This window comes from Pseudoliparis swirei, chromosome 21 (assembly GCF_029220125.1).
Source record: "Pseudoliparis swirei isolate HS2019 ecotype Mariana Trench chromosome 21, NWPU_hadal_v1, whole genome shotgun sequence".
Taxonomy (NCBI): Eukaryota; Metazoa; Chordata; class Actinopteri; order Perciformes; family Liparidae; genus Pseudoliparis; species Pseudoliparis swirei.
The window spans coordinates 5,473,718-5,492,120 of NC_079408.1; the positions used below are offsets into that span (position 1 = coordinate 5,473,718).

Here is an 18,403-nt window from a genome sequence, read left to right on the forward strand (position 1 = left end):
TCCTAATTTAAAGGGAAAGACACGTTGACACCCGGAGCTATTTGAGAAATGTTTTAAATATTTTCTGAGTGAAGCTGTCGTTCCTCACCGGATGCATAATACTTACAAGATTGCCTCGGGAAAGATGGCGGCGGACACGCCTGAGGATCTTCTGCACAGAGCAAACATTTACATGCAGATAACATTGGACAATGGCGGAGCCGCCCCTGATCCCACGCTGAACAGATGTGAATACTCCTATTGCTGTTAAAGGGACTCAGTTATTACCCCTCGAATTGAAGATGAAGACTGTTGTGGGTTGATTTTTTTTTTAAACAACCTCTACAGCAGCGAGGGCGAGGAGTGCACAGGCTAGACACACACACACCAGCAGTCTTGCGTCACATAGTGACGTCTTGGTGGAAGGGCTAAATATAGACTTTTGCTGCATCTTGAATAATAAATGTGAGACGGTGAGAATGAAGTGTTGAGAGAACGTGAGGCACGTCAGTGTCCTGCTAGCTCAAATGTGTGTTTGTTTATTCATGCATACAGGGCTCTCAAGTGTCACGCATTGAGCGTGACACTCACGCATTTCGGTCTTAAGTCACGCACTCCCGCCACACATCGTATTTCTCACGCTGAAAAAAACTCTCGGCTATTTAATGTTTTAATGTGCCGCAGCGCGCAAACATGAGCTGGCCGCGCTGCCCTCACCGTGGAGGAATCAAGCGCTCCCCTGGAGTTCTGCTGTGAGGAGCCACTTATCAGCCAATCCCAAAAAAAGAAATGGGCTACACAATAGCCAATGAGAAAAGCTGATTGTTGCGAGGGAGATGGGAGGTCCTGGAGAGGAAGAAGGAGGGGAAAAAGCAAGCCAGGCGTTGGAGGAGGCGGGAAGGAGGCGGCGCTACTGTACTAATATGAAGGAGACCATGTATATTAAGTCAAATACAAGCTCGCCTGTTCGAGCTGAAACACAGGTCGTGTGTGTGTGTGTGTGTGTGTGAGAGAGAGAGAGGCAGAGACCCGAGCGGCTTTCGTTTTCTGGAGAGGTCTTCTGCGTGGTTGTGCGCACGGAGGATGCTTTTGGCTCTCCGGCTCACACCTGGAACAAGGAAGCAGTGAGAGCTTCTTCTTTTTATTTTAGTTTAAAGAGATTTGCCCGTGACTCACACATCCGAAACAAATAAGTTATTTCCTCGTGTGACTCCGAGGGGACGGCTTTGGAATATATGCGCTTTGGGGCTCGCCAACCGGACTTGATGTGCGCTTAGACCCGGACCGGGAGCGCCACCTGTGACCGATGCAGTCGGTGAATTGCTCTGTGGCTGAAGGACACTGATATTTGGCACATTTCACCAACAGCCTGCACTTATTTATTTATTTATTTATTTATTTGTATTTAAAAAATATTTTGCTTGATTTGCTCAGTGTCGGAAAAAATAATATGACCACAGGTTGCTGACAGCGCAATAACTTTCCGCATCAGATAAGCGCGGCACGTGCGCGCACACGGGGCAGCTTGAGGCGCACCACAAACCCCCCCCCCCCCACCCCCCCAAAAAAAAGTCCAGCCGGCACCATGACGGACGGCGCGAGGCAACGGAGCAGCACGTCGGGCTCCTCCAAGGATGCTGCCGGAGAGAAGGAGTCGGGAGGCGGCGAGGTGGCCCTCAAGAAGGAGATCGGGCTCGTGAGCGCCTGCGGCATCATTGTGGGTCAGTGTCCCGTCTCATTTCCCATCACATGCCGTGTGGTGCACCTATCGGGTCGTTTAATAGCCTGCAGATGGTTTGTGTGTCTGAGAAAGTAGACTATGAGAAGTGTGTAAGGGGGGGGGGGGGGCACTGTGCTGATGATGATGATGATGATGATCATGATGATGTCGTCACACTCATCATTCATCTCTGATGAATGATGAAGAGGAATTATTCCACCCATTCAGAACAATGTGGCCCTCGATTTTACTTTTTTTACTTTATATATATATATATATATATATAATTCTGCAATAGGAATGAATGAGAAATATTCCTTACATCTACAAACTGTTATTTAAATTTTAATGTTAAATTTTCATTTTAATGTTACATTTTAATTTTAATATATATGTATACAGAAAAGAAATCAGATTTCAAAATTAAAATTTAAATAACAGTTTGTAGATGTAAGGAATATTACATTTTATATGTATATATTTATATATATATATATATATATATACTTTGCCAATGTTATTTGGGATGCAGTGATGACATTTATGACATACCTCTACTTTCTACAATACTAATCGATACTACTCAATTAAAAATGACATAGATTGATCATCTACATAGCAGAGCCGTCACCTTATCGATGTGTCAGTCTTTATTAACTTAAAACAATCAAACCTAACATTCATCTTTTATAATAACGGGGGTAAATCACACGGAGGCCGATCGAAGGTGCCGATGGTGGTCGTTCTTCACTCAGTACGACAAACAAGCAGAGATATCGGACGACAGGTAGATCGATGCAAGGGACGAAATATGGCACCAGGTGTGTGTGTGTGTGTGTGTGGTTTGACTTTGGCAGAGGGACTGGTGTGACTCATTCGCTCTTGCGTTTCCATGGTAACGGGAAGACAGGAGAGAGAGAGTGTGTGTGTGTGTGTGTCCACTTGAGAATTCCAGAGAGACTTTATTAATAAGACAGATGCTCGTCTTTTTCAATGCCAATAGATGAGTGGCACCACTATTTTTTTAGGATGAAATTAAAATAACAATTTGTAGATGTAGAACATATTTTAAAAGATGTCCTGATGCAGAATACATTCGTCAACCTTCACATTTGGTTCTTTTTTGGTCAGTTTTACTTTACACCGTTTTTGATTGTCGTGTTATAACTAAGCTTTTTAATTTCCAGCTTTTTCTGCCTCATTTCGGCTCTGACTAAAATAGACGTCAGGCTGAACCAACTTTAAACTCATTCACACACATTTGTCTAGATAGAATAATGTCGTCACACCTTTCCAAGGCAATGAGATACTGAGATAGTATTGATATACGCTCTGAGATAAACATCTTTAATCGTTAACATCACAGACGAGTCCCTGTGCATGTGGCCAGCATCTCCTCTCTGTCACACACATATCTTTACAGCATCATGTAGATAATACAATTGACGGAACATTTCATCATCACTCTCCATTCATCGTTCATCAGCCGACTGTTAATGAACAGGTTGGCAGCATTAAGCCGCTCATGCCATCTTAGAGGATTACTTTACGGCCGTCCAGAGTCCACACGCCTCGCTCCGTGGTCACCAGACTATTCTTGGCAGCTCCTTTTGGCCTTGACCAAGTCACTCACTCACGCTCCGCGTTCAGCCCGGTCAGGTGACACGTCTGATCTTCTCGTGGTGAATATTCCCCCCGCTGGGCTTCCACGAAAAAGCACACAAGGACATCAAACGGTTTTATGATCCATTGTACAGTACAGACATTTATTACACACACACTCACACACACACACGGAAATCTAGAGAACAAGTGTAAAACCAGGAATTGGGATTAGAAGTGAACTTTTGGCCACTTTGATGAACGCCCTGCTCTGATAATGCTGTTTTTATGAGCTCGCCTCGCTTAGCCGTGTCTGATCTGGACTCTGGTGTGTGTGTGTTTAAAAAAAAAAAAAATATTAAAATGCTACACAAATTCACATCCCTTTTGATTAAAACATCTGAGCCGAGTTATGCCATCACAGTGGCTTTGTGGCTCTTTTTAAATCCCAGAGTTGGCAGAAGTAATGAGAAGCATGCGCTTTCTCGTGAATTTCCCCGGCGTTGTAGATTGATTTATTGTAATAATAACTCGCACACATGTGTGCGCACAAGCACAGGCAGGCCTGCAGGGTCGGGGATCGCCTGGCTGAGCCTCCAAGCTGCAGGTTGCCTGCAGCTTGGAGGCTGTTTGAACAGGGATTTAACGGCGGGTGGAAATGCATGAAGAGGGCTCTATGAAGGCTGATTAGTGTAACATTATAATGCTGCACAAACACATACACATGCTTGTCAATATTATAGTCTGCTGCTGTGTCTGATCATGTGTGATGGAGGCAAACAAATAAACCAACAGTTCTGTTTCTCTGTGTTTGGACTCCACTGCAGATACAACTTTATTATAGAAATGACGATTGAGAAATTGATTAGCAAATTGGTTGATTATTAAAATGCTTAAAAAAACTATTAAAAACTCTAACCTCAGAGCTCCGGTAGTAAACCTCTCTGAAGTGGAGCCTCAGCCTGTTGCTGTCAGAAGGCATCAAACAAACGGAGAAACATAAGTGTGTGCTCATTTTGAAAAGGCCGAGCCTCTTCCTCTGAGAAACGACAATCCGAGAACAAAGAAAATATCCTGTGCTAAAAGAGGCTCATCTGCAGAGATTTGTACAAAATAAATCCAGAAATATGAAAAAAAAGAGACGTTTTAATGCAGTTTGATGCACAAGTTCAGACTTTTATTTAAAAAGTTGATATAAAGGTGCAGTTGTTCTTTAATTGACGTCACGAGGCAGCAGGCGGTTTGGCAACAGTGTGTTTTTTTATATATTGTTTTACATTTTTGTTCCCATTTGGCCTTTTTTTTAATGAAGACAAGCGGATGAAGAACAGGAAACCTAAAGAGATTCCACACAGTCAGCGTGTGTGTCTCTCACTCTCGGGTGCGCCGGTGCACGTGACGCGAACACACAACATGCAAGCGTGCACATTTGCTCATCCTGACATTAAGAGCCTTAATACGCCCGAACCAGAACCCATGCGCCGCTTTTATCTGGCTCTGCAAACCTCACGCACAAAAAGGCATTTGGAGGAAAGTGCGGACTCGAGGCATACTTAGCTGCCCCCCCCCCTCCTTAAATGTCACAGGTCATGCACTAAAGACCCCATGTGGCCATAAAGATCAGGAGTGTGATGGTTTGTTTGCCTTGTCGTTACACGAGGGAGCGGCTGTCGTTAGTCACTCACACGGATGCATCTGCATGGAACTTGTTGACGTAGAACAAATGTTTACGCCGTCGCGCTTCCAGCTGAGCGGTTTGGCGAATGTTCATAATATGTTGAAGAGTCGACTGATTGGAGAAAGCCGATATAGAGGGACCATTTCTTGCCTTTTTCTGGATGTTGCAATATTAACATTTCACTGTAAATAATTATTTCTGAACTTTTTTTATTATAACCTAATCTGCTGATTTGTATTATTAATTGATTCATAGTGTAGCTAGTTCGGTGTTTCGCACACATTCCCACATTTTCTACTATTACTTGTGCTTTTCTTTTCCATTCGAGTGAACATGCAATAGAATCCGAATGTGTACGCCTGATAGCTGGAAATCCAAATATATTCACTTCTTAGACATAATTCTAAGAACAGCGACACATCATCCATTTGAGAAACACACCTGAAACTTTCACATAATAAAATATTCAAATCTTACAGCTCATTGGTTCCTCGGCCCACAAACTCAGCGCTTTCTGACGCGATCATTCACACCTTTTGACTTTTGTACTGTAGAATTGCAATCTATCACGCAGTCATGATTCCGGACCTTCAACCTTTGACCCGTTTTTATTGGTCGCTGGTCAGCTGATTCTGATTGGAGGATGAGCTTCTTCCATGTAGGAGCAGAACCTTATCTTTCAGCTCCCATGTGAAATACCTGCAGCACTCTGATGCTCATTGAATCTGTCAGGGCATTATTCCCCTCCCCCTGCACCGACTTCTCATCCCCTCCTCCCTCTTTCCGCCCCCACACTCTGTCTCATTCCACCTCCTCCTTAACTACAATGTCAGCAGATTACAGGTCCCTCTTTTACCCGATGGCTCCACTGCTTCATCTCCGTCTCTCGTTGACATGTTGTATCTCATCAGTTTATTCAAAAAAGAACATAAACATGACAGTTTGGGGTTTTAGGCCATTTAAAAGGTGACTCCTCTGTTGTCTCTATATGTTTGAATGGAACAAACAAAGAATAAAGTAGTTTGTCAATAAGCTGTAGACGTGTTGGTAGATCCCATTTTCTACTGTAGCCGGGAGCTATAACTGGTTCCAGCTATTTCCAGTCGTTATGCTAAGCCAGGCTAATTTCCTCTGTGTAATATATAATATTTAATGAACGGATTCTAAAGCTCACTGTCTCGAAACTAAATAATAGTTTTCAAGCCCAGTCTGAGATAACAGGTGGCACCACAAGGGTTATTTCCTCCGACTAGTTAAAGCTTTTCCAGAACTACAGAAGTGATGTGCAATGATGTCATGCAAGTCTTTTTCCTTCCCCTGTGCTTACTCACAAACGTTTACCCCAGAGCTTCTCGATGCTGACAACAACAACAACAACCTGTTTTTCAATCTGCACTGGAACCTAACACCTCTCTCTCTCTCTCTCTCTCTCTCTCTCTCTCTCTCCCTCCACCAGGTAACATCATCGGCTCAGGTATCTTCGTCAGTCCCAAGGGGGTGATGGAGAACGCCAGCTCCGTGGGCGTGGCCCTGATCGTCTGGATCGTGACGGGCATCATCACAGCCATCGGGGCGCTGTGCTACGCCGAGCTGGGCGTCACCATCCCCAAGTCGGGCGGAGACTACGCCTATGTCAAGGACATCTTCGGAGGGCTGGCCGGGTGAGACGTTCAGTCATCTACTCGTAGCGGGAAACAATCAGAGGGGCGTTCAGGTGCCTGTTTTCAAGCAGGGAGCATCCAAAGAGACGGATATATAAGAGTGGTGAACAATTGACATTTGCACATTTTCATCAGTAGAGATAATAATTTTTCAATTTCGCTCAAATATCTGTTCTAAATGTTTTATATTATTAATAATAATAATAATAATAATAATAACTTTATTTATATAGCACCTTTAAAAACAATGTTTTCAAAGTGCTCCACAGAGAGTCAAAGCAAAACAAGTGGAATAGCAAGAAACCAATATTACATTTAAAAGTATATATTACAATTTAAATTAAAATTTAAAATTTAAAATAAATTAAAAACCAAATAATATCATTATATTAACCAAAGAAAGACATTAAAGGCTATTTTATCACAATAATCACACGTTATTTTCAGGCAAATAATGGATGTATTAATAATATATATAAACCCCCAGGTTAAGTGTCTATTAAATATTTTACTTTTTTTTAGAAGAACAAGGGGCCTCCCAAACAATTAAAGTTAATTTGACATGGGTTTAGGTGAGCGTACCAACATAACGAGGTTCTTCTCTTCATGCCGGGGGATGAGCCTCCTCCTGTAGCTCAGACATCTTGATCCAGAGCAGGAGGCCTATTGCTTGTAGTCTAGTGCAGAAGTTAGATGAATAAAAAGGATTAAACCTGAAGCAAAAATTGATGTTTTAACGGTGGATTCACAAACGACAGCAAATTAATCCGCTTTAAGGCAACCCTTCTCCCAGTGAACCACACTGGCTTCTTTTCAAAGGAAAACACGGTGGTGTGTGAGCGTAGATTTCACACTGTGCCTTTGCCCAGACTGTAAACACAGATTAGACCATTGTTTTTTCAACTATCACGAGGATACATATCATCAGGGTATTTTGGGAGAGGAATTCCACCAGACAAAACAGCCAATGATTGTTTTTTTATCCCTTTGTGCACTATCAATGCGCGTTGAACTCCTGGGACTTCATGGTCCGGTTTGAAGCGGAGGGCCACACCGCTTCCCTGTGCCCGCTGCCTCGGATAAATAAACCGTGTTCAAGCGATGTTTATTTATGTTGCTCCTTTCATCCCTACCTGCGTTTGTACTGAATAAGTACGTCAAGAACCGCGGTGACGGAAATCAGCTCGTCGCAGCTGGTAATGTCGGACACTCAAACGCCACTTGAGCGTTTCAAGTACAAAGGCTCTTTGTTACGACTAATGAAGGATGTGAAACAGCCTTAATGTGTCGAATATAGTACTATAGATGCCACAGGAGAGAGTCATTGTGTAAAGAGGGTTAGTTGAACTGTGAGAATGGGCTATTTAAAGATACATATAATTAACTTATACCACAATATTATATATAACTAATGAGTATCATTAGCCATATGTGATGCAGACAGCATCAAGTGTTATTAGAGTAAGTATATAATTTATTCCTCCCCAGGGGGAAACATTATTTATTGATATTTTAATTATAAACTACTATACAATAACTTGTATAGAGTTTTAGCTTTGTTTCATCTACAGCAGTGCATTGTGTAATCCTATCCATGTTCAGCATAATAATACCCAATCTACAAAGTGCATACAGCTGTATAAATTGTATTAAATATAAGGTACAACGAGCAAATGCTATAGTCAAAGGACAAGAGATTACTTGACTAAAAGTTGGCATGTCAATGCACATTTGTACATTAAACTCACACACACATTCCAGTGGCACACAATCCCGTGAACGCAGTCAGGTGTTATGAACCCTCTGTAAGCTTTCAGGGAATTTCATGGAAAAACCATTCGTCTGGTTTCTCCAGCGACATCCAGCTGAACCCCCTCACCCTTCATCTGGCCTCAGGCTGCCTCTGTGACGCTCCGGGAACTAATCTGTGTTGATGAGTCGTCCGCGTCGCGTGACTCACGCTGTCAGTTAGTGAACACACACTGACTGATCAAACCTTCTGCCATGTGGGTTCATCGTGGTGTACCTCGGCATTATTAATCGTACAGTTTTAATTTGTCAACTTTTTTCATCCATTCATTTTGATGCCTGTAAAAATCTCACAGAATAGCAAGAAATGCCCTCCACGTTTTTTTAAAGCGCACGGTTACATCTTCAAATAGTTTAAGATAGATAGATAGATAAATACTTTATTAATCCCCAAGGGGAAATTTGTCGTCACAGTAGCAGCACCAATAAACTAAACACACGAGAATAAAAATAAAATATAAAATATAAAAAACAGGGATGAAAGATATAGATGTATACAAGTGAAAGATATAGATGTATACAAGAAGTATACAAAGTAAAATATAAAATAATATATATATGGATACAACATATATGCATACACAATACAATACTAATGACTGCAGTGTAAAATTAAATCAAATATAAAAATATTAATTAGCTGATATTCAATTTTAAATGACAGGAAAAAGCGACAACATCCTCATATTTTGCTAGATTAATGACCCGAATAATCCAAAGTGTATTGTGTCCATCCGTCAATGGTTTGAAAGTAGATGAAAGAGTTCTTTCACAGCCAGACGTCGGTGGATGCCAAGCATGTGACACAGAGCTTTCCTGCCAGAATTAGCCTAGAATGGGACTCGGTAAATGGAAGGATGTATAAGTGCCGTGTGCCTTTTGTGATGCGTTTCCTCCTGCTCCCCCCCCTCGGCTTCTCCCACGCCTCCTGCTGCGTTTGTAACCGTTGTCTGGCTCCTTCTCCCGCTCAGGTTCCTGCGCCTGTGGATCGCCGTGTTGGTGATCTACCCGACCAACCAGGCCGTGATCGCGTTGACGTTTTCAAACTACGTCCTGCAGCCTCTCTTCCCCACCTGCTTCCCCCCGGAGAGCAGCCTGCGTCTGCTGGCGGCCGTCTGCCTCTGTGAGTAATGCAGATGTTGACACCTGTTGTTACCTGTGTAGCTAGTATTGGTGGTGATCTGTATGTGCCACGGTCATGACTGGAAGATTCATCGCAGGGATTTAGCACAATCTTTAACAGAAAATTTTAAAAAAACAGGCTTGTGACGCAGACATTCATACATGCGGGTTGAGACATCAGTTCAGTGCAATATTTCTAACATTAAATCACATCTTCCACTGTGGCAACATTGGCTTTGTTGGTTTCAGTGACCTCAGCGGAGCTGTCTTTTCATGTGCAAGCTATATAAAGCAGTCACAGACTGGCGGAATTAAAACTGGATTCATCAAGTGTCGGTCACAGTTTCGCCCCCTTTCTTTCCCTGAAGCTCTTTTGTTGTTTAACCAGAGGTCAGAGGTCAGAGGTCATCGACCTCCGCTCGAGGAGTGTCGCACGCAGTGAGCAGTGGATCCGGGAAGACAAATGGATGAATGGGTTGCGGCGGACACGGCGGTTGTCGAGTTCAGCCTCTCGACAAAGTTCACACACGCTGGTCAAATACTGCAGGCGGCCGTGTGTGTGTGTGTGTGTACCTTGTGGAGGATTAACAAACAAGACTGTTCTCTGTTAATACCCATTATTGTCAGCTGTCTCATAAACATCTTGCAAGGACATTTATGGAGGACGAGTGTCTGGGTGCAAACATGTTTTTGAGTTGAAGTTTTTCAGAAAAGGAAAACAAACGTGTCTTTTTTCCCCCTTTGCGTAACATTTTGTGTGCATGTTTCTCCAGATGTAGGTGCGGGTAGATCGTAGTATTTCTTCTCCCTTTTTCAAAATGATCTGCAAAGGTTTTTTTTGTTTTTTGTCCCCTCGAGTCGGAAGAGACGTCCCGAGACATGCTGTTCTCTGGCAGATGGGCTCAGTCGGCTGCTTGACAACGTGGACGAAGCCGTGCACAACAACAACGTTTATACTCGGTGGAGCGAGAGATCCACTGAATGACCTCTGCTGAAGAAGGTCCAGTCTAACACCAAGGAAACAGTTCTTTTGCTCATCACTTAACTTTCCCCCGTTTATTAAAATCTGTTGGCTTTTGAGATATTCTCAACCTCTTTGCCAGAGGTCATAACGCATTTACGAGAAAGCACAACCGTAGCAGAGCGCTGTGTGTCTGGATACAGTGCAACCCTCACTTACCTGTCTTTCTTGTCCCACTTCAATTAACGCCTGAAGCGAAATGTGCTTCGTTCAGACAAGAGTCGCTCGCGTTCATAACTCCTGGGTTGCCGTGTCTTTGTTCTCCTTTACGGAGGTGTTGCTCCTTGTTTTGCTGCTGATGGGGAAAGTGTGTGAGAGGTTGGCTGTATCGACTCAGATGTCATCCTTGCGTAGCGTAAGCGCGTGCAGAGTATAACCGTACGGACGTGTTGACCAACAAATCCAAGTCCAGGTTCGGTAACCAAAACCAGATGTTGCTGCCAAGTCTGGCCCCCGTTTTTTAAATCTGCATGGCAAATGTTTCTCGAGGTGTACCATTTCAATAACACGCAGGGGGGGGGGGGGGGGGGGGGTTCTCCCCGGGGTGCGTCTCTTCCCGCAGGTGGCAGAGCACAGGGTCACGGTTAACTCAGCGAGTTCCCAAACACACGTCTTGTATACTCAGCTTACGGACAGCTGAGCGGCCCCTCTCGGAGAATGTGTCCGCGGCCCGTCGGTCAGCAGATAGAGGAGAAGCAAGGGAGCAAACACTACTTTGTGTACTAATAACTTAAGAGGTGTCATTTCTATGTATACATGGCGGGCCACAGTATTTTAAATTTGGTTTCTCATTTCCTGTTTCTCTTTTTCTGGGGGTAGAAGCAGCAGCAGCAGCTCGGCTCCTCCACACTGTGACTCTTGTTCTGTCTGCTGGAGTCATTCGTAGTCAAGTCAACCCCACCCTCCTCCTCTTCCTCCTCTTCCTCTCCACACCCCTAAGAGTCCCAATCATCAACTGAAAAAAACATTAATATCTCCGCAACGGCTACAAACAAACCCACTCTCTGCACCTGCCCCTTTATTTAAACACAACACACACACACACACACACACACACACACACACCGACAGTACCCTTTGTTCCCTGCGGTGGCGGCTCAGGTATTTAACGTGATGGACTTTATCCCACGGAGGGGAGCAGTGCTATTATTTAATGGCGCCCTATTGGTCTGAACCCAGTGGCCTGTTGCAACCGGCACCACAGAGCAAATCCTTTGTCTTCGTCCTCGTTCGGTCATCCTCCTCTTCCAAATGTGTTTTCACATGTTGTGTCTCCTCCAAGCTGCCAGATGAGGAGTTTGCAATGCATGAATGGGATGATTTGAGACTTTTTTAGAGTTGCAGTGCATCGAAAGAAAGAATACTACCGTAAAACACGAGGCGTCCTTGGAGAGATTACGGGCCGAGTTCAAGGCAACGGGGTCAAAGGTCGCCGCAGCGCTACAACGTTAAGACACACTCACGTGTCCGGGTGTGTAGCTTTTAGTCAGTCTCCACTCACTGACCTGAGATCTGCTCTCGTTCCGTCAAGAAAACCGCAGAGCTATTGACTTCTTCTTCCTCTTTGGGAAATAAGAAGAATAAAGAGTTTTACTTCTCCAAACAATGCAGCGACGAGATTCCTTTACGAGATCAGTCAACATCAAATCCACTCATTCTTTACAGTCATATTTTGCAGCCAAACATCGTTTTGTTTTTTAAACATAGAGACATGCTAAATGTGATAAAGTGGTGTTGTGTTGTATGCGTGTCACAGTGTAGACGTCAGAGCTTAAATACAGAGTTGGAAAAAGAGTTTGGTTTGACTCATCTCAAAGAGCCTCTATAGGAGGAAGCGCAGTGGGGTCAAATGAATAAACAATAACTCTTTATTTCACTTTTATTTCGTGCATCTAGTGCTGCTGACATGGGTGAACTGCTCCAGTGTGAGGTGGGCCACCAGAGTGCAGGACGTATTCACCGCCGGCAAGCTGCTGGCCCTCGCCCTCATCATCGTCATGGGCCTCGTGCAGATCTGCAAGGGTAAGCTCCCTCAATGCACACGTCCACAGTCCGGCTGGTGTGTATGTGGTAAAGGACAAAAGCCACACACACACACACTCACACATTCTTGAGTCCTTCGGGACAGTCCCCCGTGGACGCTGCAGGAGTCAGTGAGTTTCTAGGGGCCCCATCTGGTTAAAACTCACATCGCTAATGTCAGCACGCCCGTGTGCGTCTGCTGTCACAACGTGTCTGAGGGCCGGTTGTTTCAGGGGCCGGTACTCTCTGTGGCCCCTGAAACAACCGACTGGGGATTTCTGCGCGAGCCTTTGAAGTCGCACGAGTCCGGTGGCTTGGTGGGAGACTTTGGGTCGTATACGTGAGAGTAGTAATACTTTAATTCTCTCTGAAAACACGGCTCCGGAGGGGATTTCAGAGAGAATGTAATGACAAAGGAGAATGTCAGGAGAGCCCTGAAGATGGCCGAGACATTTTCTCAAAATGAAAACTCACATTTTTCTGATATAAAAATGCTTCTTTGCCAAACTAAATATGTCCCCGTATCTTTGTTTGCATCATCTTCTCCCCATGTAGGAGAGTACTACTGGTTGGAGCCGGCCAACGCCTTCGAGCCCTTCCAGGATTACGACGTGGGTTTGATAGCCTTGTCCTTCCTACAAGGCTCCTTCGCCTACGGAGGGTGGAACTTCCTCAACTACGTCACAGAGGAGCTGGTGGACCCCTACGTGTACGGCGCTTTCCTCTGCTTCTCGCATCTCGAGTCGTATCTCGTTGCTACGGTTTCTTCGCTGTCGGATCGGAAACTGTCTGACTTCTAAAGCCGATTCAGGGATTCGCAGCATTTTTTTGTTAAGCCCTCTGAAACGTATTGAATCGAGCGTGGGGTTGACTCCCAGCATCATTCTGGCAACTGACCTAAAAAAATGTCTTGTAGACTTTTGGTTTATTTCTTAATTTCCTCAGAAATGTCTGTCTTTAACAATCCCACATTTCTTAATAACCTGGGTATCGGTGAATGCGCCTTCCCTAAGGTTTCATCTCCGTCTCTAAACCCCACCGCTGTTCCACTTATCTCTTTACATTTCCTCCTCCTTCTGGCTCCTAAACTCTTTCTCTCGTCTCCAGGAACCTCCCTCGCGCCATCTTCATCTCCATCCCTCTCGTGACCTTCGTGTACGTCTTTGCCAACATCGCCTACATCACGGCCATGAGTCCCCAGGAGCTGCTCGCCTCAAACGCCGTTGCCGTGGTGAGTGTCTCCGGAGCGTGATGAGAGCGGGGCGGTCATGTGACTTCACACACACACACACACACTCCTCTTTGGTAGTAGAATGACGCCCTCTAGTGAGTCCTCGTTCATCCAACCTCCAACCTTCCTCCATCCCAGACGTTCGGGGATAAGCTGTTGGGAGTCATGTCGTGGATCATGCCCATCTCTGTGGCTCTCTCCACCTTCGGGGGAGTCAACGGATCCCTCTTCACCTCTTCGAGGTAAGTCGATGACCTCTTCCAGTACACGGGATCCACTACTGCCAACAAACACGCCTCGAATTAGTGCAACGAATATATATTCGAGTGAAGTTGTTCTTTGGGTGCCGGGCAAGATATATGCTCGTTAAATTCCTCCATCGCACTTCCTCGTCTCTCATTGTCATCCCGTGGCGTGCTGTCGACTTTAATATTGTTTAATGCGCCTGAACTGAATGTTTCTTCCCGTCGCAGGTTGTTCTTCGCTGGAGCCAGAGAGGGACACCTCCCAAGTCTGCTGGCCATGATTCATGTGAAGCGTTGCACTCCCATCCCCGCGCTGCTCTTCACCGTGAGTAGACTCCTTTTATAGGATCGGCTCTCGAAAGAAACACCCCGATAAAGAAGCTACGGACAAAACCGTCAAACTTCCTTTCCTTCTTCCTCCTCAGTGCCTGTCCACCCTGCTCATGCTGTGCACCAGCGACATGTACACCCTCATCAACTACGTGGGCTTCATCAACTACCTCTTCTACGGAGTCACTGTCGCCGGGCAGATTGTCCTGCGTATCAGACAGCCTGACTTGCACCGACCAATCAGGGTGTGTTTGTGTGTTTATTTATACCAACATTTACATTAGAGACAACATGACAGATGCAACAAGTGGAATTATTATGCGACTCCCAAATGTTCCCTTCGACACGAGTGTAATACTCTTCGTGTGTGTTCTCTCCTCCAGATTAGCCTAATCTGGCCGGTCATTTACCTCCTCTTCTGGGCCTTCTTGCTCATCTTCTCCCTCTACTCCGAGCCCCTGGTGTGCAGCATCGGCCTGGCCATCATGCTGACTGGCGTCCCCGTCTACTTCCTGGGAGTCTACTGGGACAACAAGCCACAGTGCTTTGACGCCTTTGTTGGTAAATTAGCTGCCGGGTTGCATTTTCTTTACCAGCGATGACATGTTTTTCAATATTTATAATACCACTTATTCATTATATATTGTCAGGCACGTCTATGCAATAGGTCAACCTTTTGGGAAATATGCTCTTTTGATTCCTCACCAAGAGAAGATTCAAACTCTCCACGTGTAGGAGGTGATTAGCGTAGCTTAGCATAAAGACTGAAAGCGGAGGGAAACAGCTAGCCTGGCTCTCTGCAGAATTCAAGATTCTCTCCATTTCTAAAGCGCACTTATGAACAGCTCTTTTTATTCAGTAACAAAACAGAAATGTGCAAACAACAATTTGCTGTTTTCAAGTCTTTATGATATGATATATATACCTTTATTCGTCCCACAGTGGGGAAATTTCAAAAAAAATGCTACGCTAAGCATAATGGATCTTGTCTGACTCTAAAATAGCAAAGTATTCTTTTGACACGGCACTTGATTAAAACCATTTTTAAAATATTTGCATGAATTGATTAAATCTAAATGATTTTTCCTGGAAAAAAATTGCAATATGTCCAATTCAAAGCGTTTCCTTCATATATTACCTAAATATGGTCTCGTTTGAAAGCCCATCACCGGCCCGGTCTTAAAACTCTTCGTCACTCTCTTCTTCCAGATAAGATGACGTACTTGGGCCAGAAGTTCTGCGTGGTGGTTTATCCGGCCACGAGCACCAGCGCGGGGAGCGGAGAGCAAGGAGAGGAAGGAGAGGAAATGAAGGAGGCCACTGCTCCTCTGTCGAAGGAGGAAGGAGACAACCAGAAGTCAGCAGACTGCTAAAAGCCTCTGATTTCCACAATAAGACAGACATTTGCAGACGCACAAGTGGTGTGCGCATGCAAACACACACACACACACACACACACACACAAACAAACAGTTTGTGGTGTATTTACACTTTGTCTTAAATGGTTTTATTTGGTTTAGTTATCAATCAATAATTTTCTGTGCCAAATAAAACGTTATTTAGTCATGTGACCTCGAACCTTCCTGTCCGGGGGCTTTCAAAAGTGCAATAAAGAAAGGGTCGGAGCCTTCTCAACACAAGCCCAAACGGGCACGTTGACGACTCTTCGTCATCGTCTTCCTCCTGCTCCTCTTCCTCCACACACTCCCTCCACACTCCTGGTGTCGTCGTCCTTTTGAAATGTCTCCCAAAAGACTCTTCCTCGACTGACGGCTGTAAACGATGTCGCTTTGTCGTCCACTCAACACACCAAAGCTGTTTTTTGATGGTCAAAGCAGAAGATCCGATCAAGTCATTTCACGTTGGGAGGTACCGCGTTGTTTTGACAGTGACTGTGACTGAAATGTTTCTCTTTTTTTGTAATTCCGGTGATTTTTTTAATCGTTTGATATATTTTGTTGTTGTTTTACTTTTAAAATGCTCATTTTTTGTTCTGTTGATATTCTTTTTTTTTCTACTCACCTTTATACACATCTAGGCCTATTTTTATTTTATTTGCACTCTTGTGGAGGTGTACACCTGAAAGCTGGAGCGGGATCTGTACTTCGTTTTGGTAAATGTTGCCGCCTCAGCTCTGTTTTGAAACGGTTAATCCTCATACCTCGGGATAGTTTAAAGTTTTTATAGAGGTAACAAAAAACAACAAGAAAGTGGAGTCTTGTATGAACACTACACTGATAATTATCCCAAATAACGAATAAATAGGCAAGAAATGATAGTGTTCACCACCACATCTGCATTGTTATTGTGCAAATCCCGACTCCGACACATGTGAATGCCTGCGTGATTGTTTTTGAAGAGGCATTGATTGTCTTGCATGTTTTACGGAAGAAGTATTTTACTTTTTTTTATAGCTTACCATCTAGCTAGTGTTTGAATATTATGTTGTTGTTTATTTAGGTTGTAGAAAATATAGCTTTAAAAAAAAAAAATCACATTTTTATTTTTTTGATTCGTACAATTCACTAGAAGAGATTTTACACTAGAAGCACCAGGAAAAACACAACGTGCACCAATGAATGAACCCATTCTGTGTGTGTCTGTTAATAGTTATGCATCGATACGTATGTCTATGTTATTGTAACGACACTCCCGCACACACAAACACACATCTACTCTAATGTCTTCAGTCTTTCTGGACTCCATTGGTCTCAGGGCATCCCCACTGCTCTCCGTTTACGCACAGTACACCGCCGAAAACCTCCAGACCACGGAAAACTGAACAGATCTCACCGATTGCCTGTTGGAAATCCAGTCTGTTCGTCTGCTGGTTCTTTTTAGATATTTATTTTTTCTCAGGAGTCCCAGAAAAAGATGACTAGAGGACGACAAGTGAATCATTCAAACTATGAAGCATCATTAAAGTCGGGCCGGTAATGTGCAGGTTTCTTCGGTTCGGCTGTAAAGGGGAACACGGTGTCTTGGATGTCTGTACAAGTACAATGACTGTGTTTTAATTTATGGCTGTATGTTTTTTCTGTATTTACATATTATACACAGATGTCTGTATATTGTCTCTCGGTAAATAAAAACCACTGACTATGGTGTACATTTGTAATTCCAGGCCTCATTTATACACAGTGTCTTTATTTTAAATCAACTATGCGATCACTCCAAAGTGATTTTCATATTTTTTTCTAAATTTTCAACATGCAAAAAACTCTGAATTGTACATAAATGAGGCCTGATAATGTTTCCACCTCATAAATCAAATGCTCCGACTTGATCGTGATGTAATATGTGCAGTCTTAACCCTCCTGTTACCTTAGGGTCAATTTGACCCCATTCAATGTTTAACGTCGGTGTTCTTTGGGGTCAATTTGACCCCAGGCTGTTTTTCACTGTCAAACATATAAGAAATATCAACTTTTTTATATATTGAAAGGGCTATTTAGGTAGTCAACAAACAAACATAAAGTACCTCACACTTAAACTTGGAAAACAATATTAATTCTAATAATTTTCTGGAGATTTTAATTGCTGGGGTCAAATTGACCCCGAGGGTAGAATATGTCAGTAAATATAAAGGTAACAGGAGGGTTAAACATTGAATGGGGTCAAATTGACCCTAAGGTAACAGGAGGGTTAAACTCTGGAGATGGTTTAACAGTGCTCATTGTTCCCCAACAAGCTGCAACTTCTTGCTGTAATTCAAACCAAAACAGGCCTTCAATAAGTCATGTATACTGATCAGAATTTTTTCTCCGAGCAATACATCATCACACTGCAATACACTGACTGGTAATAATGTTTAAATTGCCGTTTGCAGTCGACCTGAGAGAGCCATTTTGACTAAAATGTCTCTCAACTCCAGAATGTTTTCATGTAAAAAACGCAAATGTACATATTGGTTGCGAGTGTCTGTCAAGAATAAAAAATATAAGAATGTTCACCTTTCCTTTGTGCAGCCGTTTTGACCATTT

The 18,403-nt window shown here is 43.7% G+C and overlaps 1 protein-coding gene across 1 annotated transcript; it reads left to right on the forward strand.

The window, feature by feature from the left end:
- Positions 1-1,027: 1,027 nt before the first annotated feature.
- Positions 1,028-17,538, forward strand: slc7a8a (solute carrier family 7 member 8a). The gene is made up of 11 exons (XM_056442538.1): positions 1,028-1,700; positions 6,436-6,640; positions 9,421-9,572; positions 12,489-12,614; positions 13,170-13,323; positions 13,722-13,845; positions 13,984-14,087; positions 14,319-14,415; positions 14,516-14,665; positions 14,804-14,981; positions 15,630-17,538. Exons 1-11 carry the CDS (start codon positions 1,565-1,567, stop codon positions 15,791-15,793), a joined length of 1,590 nt encoding a protein of 529 aa, XP_056298513.1. The 5' UTR covers positions 1,028-1,564; the 3' UTR covers positions 15,794-17,538.
- The last annotated feature ends 865 nt before the right edge of the window (positions 17,539-18,403 follow it).